This window comes from Esox lucius, chromosome 21 (genome assembly GCF_011004845.1).
Source record: "Esox lucius isolate fEsoLuc1 chromosome 21, fEsoLuc1.pri, whole genome shotgun sequence".
Taxonomy (NCBI): Eukaryota; Metazoa; Chordata; class Actinopteri; order Esociformes; family Esocidae; genus Esox; species Esox lucius.
The window spans coordinates 16,807,656-16,829,094 of NC_047589.1; the positions used below are offsets into that span (position 1 = coordinate 16,807,656).

The 21,439-nt window shown below is 40.7% G+C and overlaps 1 protein-coding gene across 6 annotated transcripts in view; it reads left to right on the forward strand.

Moving 5' to 3' along the window:
• The window catches only part of pde1ca (phosphodiesterase 1C, calmodulin-dependent a), a 114,371-nt gene that overhangs the window by 58,053 nt on the left and 34,879 nt on the right, over positions 1 to 21,439 (forward strand). For all 6 annotated transcript variants that reach the window (XM_010899021.4, XM_010899023.4, XM_010899022.4 and 3 more), the window contains 3 exons: positions 17,279 to 17,392; positions 18,702 to 18,884; positions 19,646 to 19,712. In XM_010899021.4, the coding sequence (XP_010897323.2) occupies positions 17,279 to 17,392; positions 18,702 to 18,884; positions 19,646 to 19,712 (364 nt within the window). The remainder of the gene's footprint in view (positions 1 to 17,278; positions 17,393 to 18,701; positions 18,885 to 19,645; positions 19,713 to 21,439) is intronic.

A 21,439-nucleotide genomic window follows, 5' to 3' on the forward strand; every position in this document is an offset into this window, starting at 1 on the left:
AAAGCAATACTCTTAAGCTCTAAAAACAGAGAGAAACTCCTTAATGGATCACATCTGACTGCCAGCCTATAAAATGTCAACTTAATTAACTACTCAGTGTCTCATGGCCATGGGCAACGATTTGCCAGTGAATTTGCATGTTAACTAATGCTACACACACAAACACACACACACACACACACACAAACACTCAAACAACACACACACACACACACAGACACGCAAAAAGTAAAATTGTAAAACACGCACATTGCATTGCTTTTCTGCTTTTCTTGTTCCATTGTGCTCCATTTATCTTACATATTCCTCCAGTATACGCTGCTTTATACTGTCCATTTTCAGTATGTCGGTACGATTCAACCTGACTATCCCACAAACACGTATTACAATCAGACTTAATCAGCCTTGATATTCTACCCTTGGCATTTCCACCCACGCACAACGAACATGTTGACGCAGCGTCACGGATGACAGCATGGTCAGCCCGGTTTGCGTTTGTGCGTGCTTTTGTGCATGTATGCTTGTTTTTGTGCATCTGCTTCTGTGCGTTTATATAGGCCCCCCGTGTCAGTGTGCTGGGTTAACACTGAGACAGCCAGGTCGTTTTGGAGTGCTATGAGTTAATGCTTTCTGAGCTCCAGCTTAGCCAGAGGTTTAGTGAGGTAAGTGCTTTATGTCTCGTGTCTAGTGGGCTGGAATTCCCAACCCGTCAGTATCCTGTTTACTGAGGTTCCCATGCACATTATGGGATGGACCCAATGCAGCTTTTAATCCGCACGTGTTGCTAAAGATTTTGCAGTTGTTGACTGGTCTTTTCCTCATGGATACTATTATATACGGAAATAGCAATAATTGTTTCCCTTCTAAACTGTACATTTATTCAGAGCTGGAATAAAATGTAGAAGAAGTATTTAACTTCCATCTATCAGCCAAATCAAAACATCCTCAACTCAGGTGGAAAGTTAGGCAGTATATTCCAAGGGGATAAATTAGGGTGAACGTCTGGGAAAGGCTTAGCACAAAGAGCTTTCCACTGTTAAGTTCTGACATTACTTTCTGGTGTATCGGTTACAGTTTAAAGTTTTACAATGTTTAAACAAAATGAAATCGCTTTGGGAACAGTGTACATTTTGGATTCGATCAGACTACTATTACACTGGACATCAAATCTACTGTAATTGGACAAGGATTTCTGACAGACTTTGAATCATTTAATTTGAATCATTTAATATTTTGGATGAAATCATGATTATAGAGGCCACCTCCTACCTCCGATCATGTGCAGAATCAACAAGCATTGTCCAATGACTTGATGCCTTTTGTCCAAAGTTTTAGTAAACTAATAAAAGCTCATGTTAGGACATTATTGGGTGGACATGGGACTAATGGGTGTACTTGAGACCAGGTAGATGGACATGGGAACCGTGTTGAAAAGGAAAGTTTTGAGTGAGGAACAGAAGCACATCTTCAATTTGCAGTGGCCTCTTAATTTTGTCTGGAGCTTTATGTTCATCTTTGTAAAACAAGAGGCAATATGGCTACATCCGTATGTTAAGAGTTATGTCTTTTTTAATACATTTTCATTCGTCTCCACCTGCATGTCATCCCAGCTCCCTAAAAGTAGACTACAGAGTATCCACCATGAAAGACTGAGTTTGAGAGAGAGTAGGATCAGTATCTATACCCATCCCTCCTTACAGTGTGTGAGACCAGGTTGACATTTGAAAATATTTCTGTCTGAAAGTGGTCTCCTAAAAGTTTGGCTAAGATCTGGCTTTACAAAACAATGTCGTTCCTATCAACATTTTATTTATAGATTGCCTAGTTTTGAGAATATTTCTGGGCATATTCCCTTTCTCCCTGAGCTGTTCTTTATGTTCTCACTCTCTTTCTCTTCCCGTCTTGTATTTTTCTCTCAATTTCTTTTCTTCTTTCATTAATGAGCGCTGGCATAATGATGTTAATGAATTCATTAAGTGGGTAAATAGTTAGCAGGACACATTGGCCCACTACCTTCTCTTACAGCCATCTGTCATGCTGACTGCTGCCTTCCCTCTCACTCCCTATGTCTCTCACTCCCCATGTCTCTCACTCCCCATGTCTCTCACTCCCCATGTCTCTCACTCCCCATGTCTCTGACTACCCATGTCTCTCACTCCCCATGTCTCTCACTCCCTATGTCTCTCACTCCCCATGTCTCTCACTCCCCATGTCTCTCACTCCCCATGTCTCTCACTCCCCATGTCTCTCACTCCCCATGTCTCTCACTCCCCATGTCTCTGACTACCCATGTCTCTCACTCCCCATGTCTCTCACTCCCCATGTCTCTCACTCCCCATGTCTCCCACTCCCCATGTCTCTTACTCCCTATGTCTCTTGCCCTTTGTCACTTTGACTCCATCTCTGCCTCTTCATTTCTCTCCCTCCCTCCTCATGTCTCCCTCTCCCTCCTCGTGTCTCCCTCTCTCGCTCCTCATCTCCCTTGCCCTCTCTCCCTGCCATCTCTCTCTATCACTTCTCATGTGTCTTCCTCCTTATCTCTCACCCATTGTCTCTTTGACTCCCTTCTCAATTCTCTCTCTCCCTCCTCATGTCTCTCTCCCTCTTCATCTCTCTCTCCCCTCTGTATCTGTGCGCCTCTCCCCACCTCCGTCTCATCCCCTATATTTATCTCTCTCTCTCTGACTCTCTCTCTCTGTCTCTTCATCCATCACTGTGTTATCTTCCTAATTGAGTGGTTAAATGAATCACTGCGAGCGGTCCTTGTTATGCTGCTGTATGAGACGCTCCTCCTCCCCTGAGTGCTCCCCATTCCCTCCCCTCTCTCGTTACCCTCTCATTCGCTCTCTATCGCTTCATCGTGGTCTAACTTTCTGGCTGTATTTATCCTTCTTTTCACCTGAACCTCTCCTTCTCCATTCACATCTGCTTGAAAAGGCACCAGGCTTAAATGGAGTTAAGGTGAAAAGCGTGTTATTAAGTTGTACTACGTGTTGGAAATCCACAAACTCCAGTAAATGATTGTGCAGCCTGACATATGGGACCAGGGCTGTGTCTGTGTGTTCATGTGTGTGTGTTTGTGTGCCCTTGCGTATGTGTCTGTGTCTGTTTGTGTGTGTGCCTTTGTGTATGTGTTTCTGTGTGTGTGTGTGTGTGTGTCTTTCTTTCCATATGTGCGTGTAATACAGATTTTGTCAGTCCTCACTTTTCTAAATGGCTTTCTTAGTCTAGGGGTTAAAGTTAAGGTGAAGAATGGGGGTTGTGATGAAAATTAGGCATTAATGGTTAGGTTGAGGGGTTAGACAATATAGTATATTTAAAGGCAAATACTTTTTGGTCCAAAAAAATGATGTATGATGCCTCAACATAACTGAATCAAGAATTGGGCGTGGTCTATGTTTGTGTGTGTGTGTGTATGTGTGAGTGTGTGTGTTTGTGTGCATGTTTGTGTGTGTGTTTGCTGATCATCCCTATTGATGTGTGATGTGCTTTCTCAGCGTGAGTAAAGCTTACTGAATCCAATTAGTGGAAGGGGTTAAAGCAGATTAAGATGCACTGAGTCAGAGTGGAGTTCCTCTCTGTCAGAGTTCCACTCTGTAGCCAGCCGTATAGCCCAGCTTAGTTTACTCCGTAGCCTAGGCTAGTACACTCTATAGCCCGGCCTCCCTGTCCGCTGATTAGATTTTGGGCATCTAAGTGGTTTTCATGGCACATTAATCTCAATGAATTCTGTGCTTTTGATATGGGCCCATTGGCACAGTACAGGCAAACTTCAGTATTCCCTGGGATGTTTAACTGGCTTGCTGGCATTTTTAAGGGAATCACAGTTGGTGTTTATTAGGAATTACTGTGGCCTACTGTAAATCGTATTTTAGCTAGTTGGCTGTATGCTTAGCCTTCGCTGACAAGTGATCATTTTGGAATTGCATGGATTCAAGTAATCATAATGATTTTTAAATAAGGACTTCCATGGGTGTCCTGGTAACGTTGTTCTTTTCATTGTCATGTCAAGAGAATATAACAATCCTTGCATGTTCCTTGCTGACCTCCCGCAGGCCCTGTAAGCCAACAGAACCACCAATTATTAGACACACGGCCCAACCCGATTCCCCTGCCAGGTCTGTGCACCTCTCTTACATTTTAAACACAGCCTGCACCCCCGCCCACCAGCATGGTCTAAAGCCTCAGACAGGAAGAAACCTGGCCCCCCCACCTAAATCCACATATGTCCTACCCATCAGCACGTGTTAGGCGTCTGGTCTAACATACTGTTATCTATGCTTGCACACACACTGCACCTTAGTTTTAACCAAAAAAGGACACACACAAACACACACACAACAGTATGTCAAGATTGGTTACTGCAAGAAAAAAAATCCTACAAACCTCCAGATAAATTTGAAAGAAATTCCAAAACCAATAACGAACCAGAAAAGCCTAGTTCAGCCAGCTCACAATTGAAAGTGATGAACTTTGTTGCCCGCCTTGGTTTCGAACCGGAGTCGCCCACATGAGAGTCTATGTCTTTAGCCACTAGATCATGGAACAGTATGCTTATCACGTGTCGGTATAGCGTCTTGCCATTAGATTATTTTGTCACGCATTATCATCACCCTAAGTTTGAATATTTTGCTAGACACCATTAAGCATTGTGTTAAACTGACTAATACTTCTAAGTTTACCTCCACCACACATATCATCTATGAACAGAATGGCTTTGTTAATTGACTTTTTCACCAAGTGGAAAGGCAGAGAGAATCTTGTAGCCAACAAAGTTTTTGTCTATCCTGAACAAATCCTAATGCATAATTCGAAAGTTCACCAGAGCTGTTTATTTTAGGCTTCCTATAACGTAGCTACTGAAGGTTGTAGTCTGCAAAGTTTTTATCAGTCCTGAACAAATCCGAAGTCATAATTTGTTCCGACTGTGATGGGGGTCGAATGCAGAACCTGTTATTCCATAGCCCGCGTCTCTAACCACTACACTATTTAACAAGGGGTAGTCACTCTCTCAGTAAGAGACATTCGCTCTTCTAGGCCGGCTCTACTTACGTGGTCCGGCAAAAATATGAACAAACCTGATATTCTTATATTCAGACTTTAAAAACTGTATTGTCTCATCTAAGAATCAGCGTGTCTGAATTATGTTGCTTGTTTTCTGTATCTGTCTAATTAAAATCTAAATGTTCCTGTTCCCATTGGCTTATATCCAGCATTTCTTCCAATTTCAAGTGTTTTGTACCTACTTTTGAGAAAGTATTTTTGCAGTGAAGAATAGTCTGTAAAAAAACAGGAAGTGGACATTTTCACACAGATCCCAAAAGACAGACACATTTGAGAAAACGATCCTGCAGGGACAGGAAATGTGACGTATGTGGATATATTGCACATGTTTTGTTAGGGCAAATCAAGTCTAAACATTTTAAGTGGAAATTAAAACAACATGTTCGACATAAAGGGAGGGTTGAAGAAAAAACAATGAAGAGGGGTGGGGTGAAGATTTAGAGGTAAGAGTAAAGAATCATAGATGGAATTTACAAATGGAAAGGTGAGAGATGGAGTAAAGTGGACCTTGCGCCATTTCAGGGTGAAGATAGAGGGGGAGAGAGGAGAAGAGAAGCGGACCTTGAGAAGTCGCTTGGGAGAGGGGGGAGAAAATTGGGTGAGGGAGGTGGGATAGAACATATTCATCTCTCCTGGGGGTGACTATCTAATGGCCTTTCCCTGTTCCTTCGACTTTCCTTAGTCCTCTGTGGCCCTGCTAGGACTGTACATACTCTAAAAGAAAAAAGGTTTTTCAAAATACTTAATTTCAGAAGAATTCTGTTCTACCAACGACCATTTCAATCGGAAGAACCCTTTTCCAAAGATCAGGGTTATCTGAACTCCCAGTTCAAAAAGGGTTATTTAGCTGTCTGTGTGGTAAAACATCTTTTTTTTGGTTCAAGGGAGAAAGTTTGTGGTTCGAAGCAGAACTAGTTTAGGTTAAATTGCGGTAGTCCTAGCCACATGCATTGAAAGTCTGAGAAGTTTAACGTAGATTCGAGTTTGAGTCAATCAATCAATCAAATTGTCAGCAGTTGTCACAAAGTGGTTTTATAGAAACACCCGGCCTTAAACCCCAAGGAGCAAACAACAGTAGTGTTGAATTTCAGTGGCTAGGAAAAACTCCCTAAGAAGGCCAAAATTTAGGAAGAAACCTAGAGAGGACCGAGGCTCAGAGGGGTGAGCAGTCCTCTTCTGGCTGTGCCGGGTGAGATATTAAGAGTCCAATTGGAATAATTCATAAATGCATGTGGGCAAAATCCAGATTCTATTTCAATTCAGACTAGGTCAGAAGTATGACCAGATGGACAAGGACAGGGACAGCAACGGGCCCCCAAACCAGGTACTCCGCAGGTGTGGACCAGGACCTCATGTCCTCTTAAAGTTTAAAATGGGAGGAGCCTGGGAAAATTAGCAGAGTACAGACCAATTGCACAATTGCACATCAGAGAGACAACAACATGCCAGTTACTCTTCCCCCGAAAGGCAGTGGAGGGAGGGCATCCCAGTGGCGATGAGAGCCCACCTGGCAAGACAACAAGGGTGGACAGTAACAAGCCTTCTAGTCACCTTCACGCCCCCGGGCCAGGCTACACCTAATCATAAACCGTGCTGTAGAGATTCGTTTTTAGTAGACACTTGAACGTTTGCACTGAGTTTGCATTTCTAACCTTAATTGGCAGATCATTCCACAGTAGTGGAGCTCTATGAGAAAAGGCCCTGCCTCCAGCTGTTTTAGAAATTCTAGGGACAATTAAAAGGCCTGCATCTTGCGATCGTAGGTTACGTGTAGGTATGCATGGCTGGATCATTTCAACAAGGTAAGTAGGAGCAAGTCCATGTATTGATTTATAGGTTAACAGTAAAACCGTAAAAGCCCTAACCCTAACAGGCAGCCAGTGTAAGTATGCTAGTACAGGAGTAATGTGTTAAAATGTTTTGTTCTAGTTAGGATTCTAGCAGCCGTGTGCAGCACTAATTGAAGTTTATTTATTGATTTGTCAAGGTAACCGGAAAGAAGAGCATTGCAGTTATCTACTCTAGAACCTTTGAGGTTCACAGTGAGATCTGCTAACAACGCGCTTTGTTTCTTGGGTCCTAAAACCAGCATTTCTGTTTTTCTTGAGTTTAAGAGCAAGAAGTTCTCTGTCATCCACTTCCTAATATCTGAAATGCATGCTTCCAAAGTGGCAAATTTTTTGGCTTCTCCATGCTTCATTGAAATGTATAACTGTCTGTCATCAGCATAACAGTGAAAATTGACATTGTGATTTCGGATTACATCGACCAGAGGCAGCGTATATAGTGAGAACAATAATGGGCCCAGAACCGAGCCTTGAGGAACACCAAAGCATACCTTCGACTTGTCAGAGGATGTGCCATCCACACTAACAAACTAATATCTTTCAGATAAGATTCAAACCAGGCTAGAACATGTCCACGTAGCCCAATATGGGTTTCCAGTCTCTCTAAGAGAAGGGAGTGATCAATAGTGTCAAAAGCAGCACTAAGATCAAGAAGCAACAGGACGGATGCAGAACTTTTGTCCTATTAGAAGGTGGTTTGTTACCTTCACGAGTGCAGTCTCAGTACTATGATGGAATCTGAAACCGGACTGGAGCATTTCATGAATGTTATTTGTCTCCAGGAAGGCATTCAGTTGTTGGGAAACACATTTGTCTAAGATTTTTGAGAGGAACGGGAGGTTCGATATTGGCCTATAATGGTTTAATATGTCGGGATCCAGATTTTTATAGAAGAGGCTTAATTTCCGCTGTTTTTTGTGAGTTTGGTGGAGTAATTTATTATGTTCAACATTGGCTGACTTAGCACAGGAAATAGCTCCCTAAGTAATTGTGTTGGAATCGGGTCTAGCTGACAGTTTGTGGGTTTAGAACTCATTACACATTTAGTGAATGTGTCGAGCGATACGGTATCAAAAAATTCAAGTGTCCCCATTGACACCTGGTCAGGGAGGTTAAGGACATTCTCAGGACAACTGAGATTTTCAGGACCATAACTATTTAAGAAAGAGTCAGTTATTTGTTTTCTAATGGTGATGGTCTTTTCATCAAAGTAGTTAATGTATTCATTACAGCTAAAGTGAAGACCCACTTCACTTGTTGAGCTTTGCTTTTTTGTTAACTTTGCAACTGCATTGAAGATTTTGGATTGTTTTTGTTCACCTTAATCAAGTTGGAGAAATAAGCTGATCGAGCAGACTTGCTCGATCAGCTTATTTCCGTATTGTAGTGTACTGTCTATCCAGGCTAGTCTGAATACTTCCAACTTGTTGGAGCACCACTTTCGCTCCAATTTTCTGGAGGCGTGATTAAGTGCTCTAGTATTGTCTGTGTACCAGGGAGCAAGTTTCTTGTTGCATATTTCTTTTGTTTTTAGTGGTGCAAACGTATCTAATGTATTTCACAGTGTTGAGTTTAGATTCTCGTTTTGATCGTTTACAGATTTATTTACTCTGTCGTTAATGAGGGAACTTATAAGAATATCAAGGAATTTATTTGTAGTCCGAGAATGTATAGTACGGCTTTTGAAACTCATTGTTTGCGGAGCAAGTGGATTTCTTGTTTTAACGGTAAACGTAATAAGACAGTGATCCGATAATCCAGGATTTTGGGGGGAAATTATTAGATCTACAATATCTATTTCTCATGACAGGACTAAATTTAAGGTATGATTGTGGCAATGTGTTGGACCTGAGACATGTTGGATAATACCCATTGAGTCAATTATGGCTTCAAAGGCTTTTTGAAAAGGATCATAGGACTTTTCCATATGAATATTGAAATCGCCAATAATTTGAAAACTCTCTGCCATGACTAGTTTTAGGTTAGACAAGAATTCTGGAAACTCATTGAGGAACATTGTGTATGGCCCGGGGGGCCTATAAATAGTAGCAATGTAAAACGATTTGTCTGCCTGGTTAACTTTCATGAGTAAAACTTCAAAAGAATGAAAATCAGTGATGTGTTTGAGAGTACATTTATATTTACTGTCATAAATATTAGCAACACCCCCTCCTTTTCGGGATGCACAAGGGATATGATCACTAGTATAGCCAGGAGGAGAGGCCTCATTTAAGGCAATGAATTCATCAGGCTTTAGCCACATTTCACATAAACCAATAAAATCTCTTTATGATCAGAGATTAATTCATTTACTGCAACTGCCTTTGGAGCAAGGGATCTAACATTTAGGAGTCCCATTTTGAGATGCGAGGTGATACAGTCATTTTTATTTGTGACCGAGGTGGAGGAAGGCTTTATCTTAATAAGGTTGTTTTTGTTAGCACTACCTTGTTTAACTTTTCTCAGCCTTTATTACAACATAATTCATTTTTGAAACGTGAAATTACTTGAAATTCAATGCTGCTTTCAGCAGGATTTGCCTTTCTAGGTTCCACTATTCATCTAAGTTCTTTCTTCATTTGGAATATTTCCACTGTAACTTGGTGGGAACATTATTTACATGCTTCCTAAAAAGCTTGTTACTGCTGTGTGTTCCTCAATATTGATGGCATCGTTATTGGATTAATCTCTGAACATTTTCCAGTCTGTATGATTTTCTGCATACAAATGAAAAGGTTCATGCTGGTTTTTTCCGATACCTATGCAGTTCGCTGAGTATTGCCTTGGCATTTGCTTGGGCTATATGTATATATTGCCATGTTTCCATAAAAGCAAAGGCGTAGCAAGCCCCATTGTTCTTTTGCGATTGAAGTCTTGCTCTTAGTTCCCAAACTTTGTCCTCAAACCATAAAACATCCGGCGGTTTCCATCTACTGCTAGGGGATTGAGGCAGTGTCTGTATAGTCCAAAATGGTCCAACTCGAACAGGACAAAGCACAAACGACCACAACAAAGCGGCTGAACTAAGGACTCGGGTTAAAGCACATATGATTGTAGATGGATAGTCCCCCCGATAATTTTTTTTGGTGAAGGCTCAATGGCTTTGTGTTTACTGGTATGGAACTGCCCAGGGCTTGAGGATGCTACGTCTTTCCAGCACCGGGACCCCTGTTGAGGCAAAGGTGCAAGCACAGAGAAGGCACATGCCCCGGCAGCTGCTACAGAAGGACACGATCGACCGGCGTCATCCGTTCCCGGGCTGCGCCTCAGCCGGGCCCTTTCATTCTGTGTCTGTTCCTTTTTTCAGGCCCCGTGTTTTCTGTCACTTTGACGCATGTCAGCGCTGTCGATTGGCACAAGCTGTCCGTTAGCTCCAGGTGTGTTGTATGCCATCCCACGCTCAGCCATTTTCAGCACCCCCTGATCAAAACATCGTTCCTAAACCTAACCCTTACCAAAAATGTACCTTAACTTAACTTTAACCTCAGTAACCTTTGCTTTATGCAGGACACGTAAACTAAGAAACAGAAATGTATTTCTATCACAAATATTAATTCATAGCTTTTTTTATTTTATTGGAAACTATTATCACTTGAAAGTAATTTGTCAGGATGTTTGACATCACCTGAATGAATCCTTCGTAATATATTACACAATTCAAAGCACAGAGTTTAGGAAAAGATTATAGGCTAGAAAATTACTATGATATTAATACCAATGTGAAATTATTCATTCGAATTGTTAAACATTATTGCTTGGATATCCAATAAAAGCCATGAAGTTCACAGACTGAAACTTATTTTAAATGTAGTTATTCATTAAATGAAACTATCAGAAAGCCTTTATTGGAATGACAGTATTTCCGTGTGTCATTGGGTTGCCTGTCTCTGTGGTTTGCATGTAAATAACTCTGGAGCAGGGTGAAGTCTACTGAAATCTATAAGTAAAATCCAATCCGGCTTAATCAGAGACAAGGGGCCTTCAACACAATCAGTCATTTGGATATGGTGTGACACATTGCAAGGGTTCGATCAATAGAGAGACCATGTGCACAATGGAACATACAGTTTGTGCACATGCACGTGCACACACTGGCTCATAAACACACACACACACACACACATATATATTCACAAACAAAGGCATACACACAAGCATGCAGTTATACAGACACACACACACCTACATAATACCAACACAATCAGAAACACACATCAGAGACTCTGGGCGCTGTGGAGTGATAAAACATGGATTGTTTTATCTGTGGTCATTCTTCTTTTGCTCAAAGCAAAATTTTGTTTTTAGTGCTCTTCCTCCTTGAGGCAAGATGGCAAGAGTGCGATAGGTTGTGTGTCTGTGTGTGTGTGTGTGTGTGTGTGTGTGTGTGTGTGTGAGTTTGCGTGTGTACGGGTGTGCTTTCAAAGTGGGACTGCGCACAAGAGAGCAGTCCCCATAAATTATAATGAACACAAATCTGTAGGTTCTTTCAACGGTCCGCATGAACTATTTAATGGGATATCAATCTCTAAGGACCGCTCAGCCATATTAAGAAGATGCAGCCAGTGAACGGCATCATTGGTCCCTTTCTGCAACTGAAAAAGCATGTAAGAACTTCTCAGCTGATCTGCCGTTGCGAAGCGGCCCTCTGCCCCGGCGTTCTTGACGCTCATCTTACTACTGTATCTTCCGTGCTGATCGTGGAAACATCATAGCGCTGTTGCTTTTAAACTTTGCTCTCGTCTTTCTATATAATTCGGTACAAAACCAAGCCTACTTTTGCATCCAAGTGAAACCTACTAATTGGATCATTTATTAACCCAGGTTTGGTTTGAAACTGCAAAGCGTGCTGAAGGGTGCGGCACAGATGACCATATTCCCTCCAGGGGATTCAAAATAATGCAATCTAATGGGATAGGTCGCCTTTTTGAGATTTATGCCAAGAACATGTGTCTATTAGAGCAGATCTTATGGAATGGATCCATTTTCACACGGCAACCTTTCTCACTGTTAAAAGGTCATTATTGTCCAGTAGCCAGTACATCCGTAACTCTGCCGGGTGCATTAACCCTATTATTTTCTCTCTTATCATTCTCAATCAGAGAAGCTTCTAGAAAGCTGTATCCTTTAATGGGATGACATTGACGTGAGTCATTGATTGTGTGTTTGCCAGCTAGACAGTGGACAGGAATCCTCGGGGAAATACAGAGGGGAAAGGCAGGTTTTTCACGCCGGACTGATTTCGATAACATCATTAAAACACCATGTCCTTCTTCCTTTCTGTTTTGACCTTGTTGTCCGTTTTAAAGCAGAGCGGGTGAATTTCATTAATATGGTAAAGTGATAAAATGACATACATTCTGCCGGGTTAAAGATGATATGACTATGATGACTGGTCAAAAGCATTTTGTTTGGGGTGTGTTTGTGTGTGTCTGTGGGTGTGTGTTTTTTGTTCATGTATTACTAACCTAATGGGACTGTAAATCGCAATATAAGGACAATTTGAAAAGAATAAAACACATAGATGGGTAAATCAATAATGTGTCATCTACAATTGGCATTATGGTTTTAATTAGGGTTCGCGCCAGTGGTTAGGGTTAGGAGTTAAGGGCTTACTCACGTTTCCTCTTTACATTTCTGGTAACTGCTCTGGTTGATGTTCTTGTGTACTGTAGGTTGAGGGGGCTGCTAAGAGAATATACCTGTTCATAGTTAATTGTTTTTATCATGACGGTATGTTACCAAATGTAGAACTTACACGGTACTTCCATTTTTGCAGTAAAGCATATTCAGGGAATTTGGGGGGGGCTTTAACAAACACTTTTCATCTACGTGTGTGCTTTTGGTACTGCCTGGAAACACACAGGTCAGTGACTGAGATGGCCCGTTTTTATACAGCCCTTTTGTAACTCTGATTGACTATGGGTCACCAGTCAAGACTGACACATTTGTTTTGTTACAACAAAATCACAGTCCTATCTTGCAATGTTAGTTTCATCATTATGGTATTGGGGAGGGTTTTGATACTATCTGGATTCGATCCATGACTTATGTATTTTCTATTGTGGAAACTAACAAGGGCAAATTGCAGTATAATTGGTGGGGACTGCGTGGGCTGGCATTTCCTGGAAGAGCTGCATGGCTTCACACGTGCGCAGCTTAAAGCAAACGTTTCCCAGAAGGTTTGTTGGAAGTTCAGCACCAGGGAAAATGCAGGGATAAAAATAGTAAAGTAGTGAGACAGGGAACACTTGACCTTGTTGGGCCAGTCACCCTGAAGAAAAAGGTTTAGGGTAAAAGTTACAATTGGGGTTAGGTTGAGAAATAGGGATTAGGGTTTATGTTTTAGGTTTTATGTCACTGGATGTACTGTACCTTACTTGCTCAGAGGCTAATAATCATGTTTAACTCTGACATTACTGATCATTCTGCCATGTGAATTATGTTATCTATCCTGAGTCTAGTATGCCAAAATCTCTCTTGATTTCCTCTAGTGTTTTGGCTGAAAGAGAAGTCACCATGAAACTGAATAATAGCTGTTAAATCCATGGAGAGGTCATTTCTGAGATTTCACCCTTCATCCTGTTTACTGTCTGTTGGTACCATGTGTGGCCCGAGCAGCTGTGGGAAGAATTGGGTCAGACCTGTCGTCAAATGGGCCTCACACAATCCATTACACACACACACACCACACCACACCCACAGTCACGCATAAAACACACATTAATTCTAATGTGCTTTCATATTAGTCACACATTTACACACAGACACTTCTACCCGCAATTACACTGATTGATGCTCTCACACTGTCACACAGTTGAGGGCATATGCGTGCGCACACACATCCACACACAGACACACACACACACACACACACGCACACACAAATTCTCCTTTCATCACCAGAGCGGACATACAAACCCTTCCACTCCAGTTAAACTTATAACAAGGGGGCGTTGCTGACAACATCAAGAGACATGCAAACCTGCATACGTATAATTAATAACTCTGACATCACAGCAAGCATTTGCATCATCACGTCACATAATGGACCAGATACACATTTAGACACACATGGAGTACATAGGCCTGCAGGCACACACAATCTGCAATAACCAAGCAGAGGTGAGTCATTAGCAGGAGTGCATCTTTAGTATAGCTAGAAAGAGTAATGACAGTGTCGCCTAGCTGTCTTCTAGTAAATATCAATCTGGGACCTGAGCTGCTGTTTACTGTGCTTTGTTGCCGCACAATAATCACTGTTTGCACTTTGTATATCCAATTTAGTTTTATATCATGTCAGTTGGTGGATGCTCTGTATGTGTGTTTGTGATCCATTTAATGTGGGGTCCCAAAGATAGTAATTAGGAAACACATATGGCTTAAGTAGTTACATTTGGCGTGAAACTTGATCATGGTTTTGAAATTGGTTAATTTAGGCATTAAAAGTTTGGTTTAGGGTAAGGCCTTAAGGCTAATTTCAGGCATAGAATTTTGGTATTACGATTAGTGTTAGATTAAGGTTAGGTTTAGGGCAAGGAAATAATGAACACAAATGTGTAGGGTCTTTCAAGGAGTTAATATGGGAACATTTCTGAGCTAGGATTAGATCTCAGGTCCCCACAAGGAGCTAAGTTAGGTTACGTTTAGGCATACAGTATCGGTTATAAAGAATAGGGATGGGGTTAGGGACAGAAGGGACTTAGTGCTTCTCAACAAGATGGAAGAAAACAATAGGTTCACAGGTTCACAATTCTAAAATTGTATAGGACCTGTGGAGCGTAGCGATGATGATGTAGACCTCTCACCAGAACAGCAATAGGTTAACCATCCTTCTCTGTATTGGCGTCATAGACATGATGCTGCGCGATCAACGATTCGGAGGCATCATCCTCTGGCCCCAGTTTTGTTGTCTGGACATTCTGCTGAATGGAATTTGACTATTTTAAACAGCGTGAAACATCCCTGAAGAGCAATGCTTAATTGTCCCTTAGTTTTTCTAATAACAATGATCTCATTTGACATGCATCTGAAATAGCTGCAGCACTAGGGTTAAGTGTAGTTGGAAAGTGAGACCGGGACAGAGGGACAACCTGTCTGCTACACTTAATGTTTAATGAAGGTTGTTTTCAGCTTGAGAAAACATCTGCAGTGTTTACAATGAACATGTTTGAGTTTCTTTTAAATAATACATGTCTTTTTATCTATTTATTATTGGATTGAATCCAGGTCTGAACTATTTGAATTTGTAACATGGGCATTTCTGAATGCAGCTGTGGCATGTTGGATCAGGTCAGAATGGGCAGGTTCCTAACACAATGGACCTATTTTCCTAATGTATATATTTCATATCCTATTGCAGGAATACTAATTTTGGTTTGTTTCAAAAAGGTATGTTTTAAATAACGCAATAGCATTTCCATTACTTTATGTTAGGAAATCTGTTGCCTCATGTGAATAATATATATGCTGTTTCTTAGGCACGACACATTTTGGAGTCCCTGGACACAGTGCTCCGCTGTGATATATTGGCCATACGCTACACACCCATCATGCGTTATTGTTTAAGAATATTCCTCAGTCTTCTGAGATGTCTTATTGCTTTAAAAATGGTTACCAACGCAATTAGAGCAGTAAAAAGTGTTGTGTTGTTTGTCTCATATACAGCAGCTATCAGCCAATCAGTATTCAGGATTCAAAAACATAGCTAATCTCTTGAATTTTTTTGTAATTTTGACAACAGCAAATTGTGTGGAGAACTACCAATCTGGTCTTTTTGATTACTTGTAATTATTATTATTAATTTGTTTGTATTAAAGTAACATTTGGCATGAGGTTAGTAATGACTATGTCATCACTGTCTCTTTTGTGATTGTGAAATGAAGGCGTACCAGGTGGCTGCCTAAATGTGGATCTATGTCTAACTTTAGCATAACCAAATAGGATTAACCAATGATCCAAACATAACAATAGCACACATACCTTTTTATTTTCACCCTGCCCTACTTTCAGGGCAACTGTATTTTGAGTCATCATGTGCCTATTAGATTCCGTTTTTAGCCACAGTATATTAGAATGAATATATGTTATTGGTCTTTTTCAGGGAAGTGTGTAATGTTATAAAGGTCACTTTTTTAGGTCTCTTTATTTGGGTAGTGTGTAGTGTGTTTATAGGTCTCTTTATGTGGGTAGTGTGTAGTGTGTTTATAGGTCTCTTTATTTGGGTAGTGTGTAGTGTGTTAATAGGTCTCTTTATTTGGGTAGTGTGTAGTGTGTTTATAGGTCTCTTTATTTGGGTAGTGTGTAGTGTGTTTATAGGTCTCTTTATTTGGGTAGTGTGTAGTGTGTTTATAGGTCTCTTGATTTGGGTAGTGTGTAGTGTGTTTATAGGTCTCTTTATTTGGGTAGTGTGTAGTGTGTTTATAGGTCTCTTTATGTGGGTAGTGTGTAGTGTGTTTATAGGTCTCTTGATTTGGGTAGTGTGTAGTGTGTTTATAAGTCTCTTTATTTGGGTAGTGTGTAGTGTGTTTATAGGTCTCTTTATGTGGGTAGTGTGTAGTGTGTTAATAGGTTTCTTGATTTGGGTAGTGTGTAGTGTGTTAATAGGTCTCTTTATTTGGGTAGTGTGTAGTGTGTTTATAGGTCTCATTATGTGGGTAGTGTGTAGTGTGTTTATAGGTCTCATTATGTGGGTAGTGTGTAGTGTGTTTATAGGTCTCTTTATTTGGGTAGTGTGTAGTGTGTTTATAGGTCTCTTTATTTGGGTAGTGTGTAGTGTGTTTATAGGTATCTTTATTTGGGTAGTGTGTAGTGTGTCTTTCAGGATAGTGTCAAGACTGTAGAACTCAAGAAATACTGAGGTCATGAGTTGCAGCAAAATTATATATGTATATAAACACGTTTTATTATATGACACTGTATCATTTTTTAAACTTAGATATGTGCCAGGATGAGCGTTCATAGCCATGTTATTAATTGGTATTCTAAACACAATACATATATAGTTCCACTAAAATGTAGCTGATTCATTTGCCACCCGGGCGAATTAAGCTAGGTTGGTGTAGCTTAGATATTAGCCATGCTCATAATCATTTCGATATTAAGAAATGAAACGTCAACACATTAGCTAATGGGTTTTTATTAGCTAATGTGTAAAAAAACAAACATTGAAACAATACAAAGGACATGACATCGGTGTCCTCAGTGGTCGAATGGCCTGGGTAGTGTGTTGTGTTTTAAAGTTATCTTTTTCATAGTCTTGTGTTGTATGGTTTAAAAGAGCTGAAGTCTGAAAAGTAACACATGCAAAATAACATCTGCATCGTGGCAGTTGTTCTATCAACACTATGGCCTGATCTTCTGTAACCCAGGTTGAGATGTTTGGTGAAACAGTTGGAGCGAGGAGAAGCATCTGTCGTCGACCTCAAGAAGAACTTGGAGTATGCAGCCTCGGTCCTGGAGTCAGTGTACATCGAGGAGACTCGGTAAGGATTTTTTATCACAGCCACAACTATGAATGAGATTCTTCTATTTCACTGGACTATTAGTTACATTAGCTGGCACGTTCTTTTCAAGCCAAGTTCAATTTAAAAATGTTTTGTGCTTAGTGAATGTTATATTCTATCTTTATCTTTCCTTCAGTCTGTCTTGGACGTTGTCAAATACTGTATGTATTAAAATGGCAGTATTAGCATGAAAAACATTGGGTTTCGCCAAAGCATCAATGTATACGATGGGCAAGTACGTTGTAATAAAAACTGATTGTATAACAAAATTAAATGAAAAGTTATAATAAGAAGGGTCAAAGACATTGTGGAATGAAAACAACTGAATGACAACATTGAATAGTTACAGAAAAATATAATAAATAACACATACATTTCTCTCCTTGACACTTGCTGCTGTCTTTTTTGCTCTTGTTCTCACTCTGGCCTCTTTCAACACATATTTGCTAGAGAGAAAGAGAACTGAATTGTGTGTGTAATGAAAAACCTTCTGAAGTGTTCCAAATAAACCCTGTCCTTTCAACTTCATTCAGCAAGTATTGATGAGAAGAGATGGGACACTAGCTCTCAGCTGACTGCAGATTGGCTGGCAGATTTGGCAAACAGCTAATCCTATTATTTCACTTTGCATGCATTCCCTGAGTTAACATGCAAAGCAATATGGATTACATATTAGGTTCACTCGTGGCATATGATTTGCATAGTGGCATGTCACTGAAAGATTTTCAAACTCATAGGTTAAAATGTTATTATTTTGAGATGTTTAAGGTGTAGTTACGACAAAGATTTGTATTATGTTGATATGTGAGATTGTTGAGATGTGGTTTTGGTTAAGATTGTATTATTTTGAGAAGTGAGATGGCTGATATGTGGTTTCCGTTAAGATTGTATTATTTTGAGAAGTGAGATGGCTGAGATGTGGTTTTGGTTAAGATTGTATTATTATGAGAAGTGAGATGGCTGAGATGTGGTTTCGGTTAAGATTGTATTATTTTGAGAAGTGAGATGGCTGAGATGTGGTTTCGGTTAAGATTATTTTATTTTGTGATAGTGGAGATGTGGTTTCGGTTTAAGATTGTATTAATTTGTGATGGTTGAGACGTGGTTACTGCAAACACTGTATTATTTTGAGAATTGAGAGTGTTGAGATTTGGTTTCTTTTAAGATTGTATTATTTAGAGAGAACAATGTTCTTTGTTTCTTTCTTAGATATTTATATATTTACTACAGGCTCTAAATGTACCTACACTCACCTCCCCAACCACAACCTGTCTGTCCCTCTCTGCAGACGGCTGGTGGACACTGAGGATGAGCTCAGTGACATTCAGACAGACTCTGTGCCATCGGAGGTACGTGACTGGTTGGCCTCCACCTTCACACGTCAGATGGGTCTGATGCTGCGCCGGACCGAGGAGAAACCGCGCTTCCGCAGTATTGTACACGCAGTGCAGGCTGGGATATTCGTAGAGAGGTTAGTTTGCCCTCAAAAATCCTCCAAAATGGAATTGTGTTTTATACCGTACCGGGAGCACTACTCACTGTTTATCCCAAACATCACATCGACATTAGCCAGGTTTCTTGGTCTGTTAGTTCCTGCCGAGCTAAGATGTCCAAGATTCAGTTCTCTAGCAAGTACCTTGCTAGTAAGACTTTTGTCCCAAGATGATACACCTTTCCAGATCTATATTTTACAGTCAACCAAATAACGGACCCTCAAATTGCAAAATGTTATTTGATATCATGTTTTTTTCCTGTGAAAACAGGTTGATATTATGTTAATTTGATCAATATGGTTTTTGACCTTTTGAAAGATTGGGTCTGTGATTTTGTTGTAGCTAAAGCAGAAGTGCATTAATATGAAAATCCCAGACTTGAACCATGCACAAACTTGCTCACTTTGAACTCCACTGAGCAGAGATAATTTTACTCAAAAGTGAGTGGGACCAAATGTAATCTAGGGAGAGTAAAATGAACTCTGCCATTTTTACAAAGGCAGCTGATTTGCATTGAGAAGGTCAACATCATATCCCTCTTGTCAAGTGTTCCTCCCAGAACCACCTAGTTGTCCTCTTGAAATACTAACTCGACTAGCCATCTGCCCGCTCCACTGGAACTCCTGCTCCTTCCTGCTTGGCATCCCATCATCCTTTTGTCTCTGGGTGTCCTGATATTGTGTGTGTGTGTGTGTGTGTGCGTGTGTGTGTGCGTGTACGTGTTATCTCTCCCTGACAGGATGTACCGTCGGACGTCCAACATGGTGGGATTAAGCTATCCGCCCAGCGTGATCACCGTGCTCAAGGTATTAGGAACGACCAGGGCCAGGCCCATGAGGCGCAGGGAGACCTGGTAGGGGAGGAGGGAGACCTGGTAGGGGAGGAGGGAGACCTGGTAGGGGAGGAGGGAGACCTGGTAGGGGAGGAGGGAGACCTGGTAGGGGAGAAGGGAGACCTGGTAGGGGAGAAGGGAGACCTGGTAGGGGAGGAGGGAGCGGCGGGAATGGGGCGATAGACCAGACAAGGAGGGGGGCGGATCGAGACTAAACCATGCTTCCTAAAACATTTACAACCTCTGTATTACCTTCAAATAAGCCCTCATTCAACTGCATATGATGGAATATATATAGGACTACAGGATGAATATCAGGCCGTTCTCCTCCCATGCCAGAACACACAACAACAGCATTTGACCAAAATACGTTTGTTATTTTTACTAGCCATTTCTGGCTGTCCTGTAATGATTAATGATTTGTTCTCTGGTTGCTGAAAGCCAGGCCCATTTTCTTGCCATGCATAAGGAAGCAAGCCATTAGCGCTGTACTACCCTTAGGAAAAGGAATTTCTTGATGGGTTATTGTTAATGTTGTGTAATGTCTGCATTTACGGCATTTTTCCATGCCAGGTGACATGTTTTCATCAACATAGAGAAAGAAAATTAAAATACGAGTTTTGTTGGAGATGTTTACCTGCCCACACCCATACAGACATCTAATATATGGACATATACATTATTAGACTAAATGTATATTTTAAAATGCATGATCATATATGTTAATTACATATTTCAATCTGACATAAAAATAGCAAATTCTTGTACATTTGTGTTGATCAAGCCAAATATATGTTTACAGCATACAGGTCTGGAAAAAATTAAGAGACCACTGCATTTTTTTTTTCCTTTCCAAAAAAGTTGAAAAGGATAGTTTTGAGTGAGGAACAGAAGTGTTCAATTTGCAGTGGGTTCTTAATTTTAACCCTTTTTTTGGAAAGGAAAGAAAAAGTCCAGTGTTTTTTTCCAGAGCTGTATATGCTCATAGTGTATAAGTTACATACACATGTACATATGTATTGCCATATATTACATTTCTGTTTGGGCACAAACACACACGCGCGCACACACACACACAGTGTTTCTATGATGGTGATGACTGGCAAAAATACCTTTTTTGCCAGTCATCTCTAACCCTAATATTAACGCCAACCATAATCTTAACCAAACCATAACTTCTAAATCTAACCCTTAATGTTAAAACTTAATCCTAATTCTATTCCTAATTCTAAACCTAAACTCAATCCCAAGTCAGATTAAGCTTTTTGTTAGGACTGGCCCAATGTCCTTACTTTGCATTATTTTCCATGTTTTACTACACACACATACCACCTTTTCATATGGGTGACCACAATTGGCAGCTCATTCAGAGGTCAATCAGAGGTCCATAATATGTTGGGTTGTAATGTAATAACGTAAATAGCCTCCTGTACAGTTTTTATGTTAACCCTTCTGTCTTGAGTGTGCTGTTTCCAGCCAACTCTCTTGGGTGGAGAACAATCTCTTGGACCATAACCAGTTGGGATTCAAAACGGGCCACTCCACCCAGACTGCTCTCCTCTATGTAACAGAAGCTCTTTGCACTGCTCAAGCTAACTCTCTCTCCTCTGTTCTCATCCTCTTTGAGCTATCTGCTGTGTTCAACATTACGAACCATAGCATCCTACTTTCCACCCCCTTTGATTTGGGCATCTCAGCCTC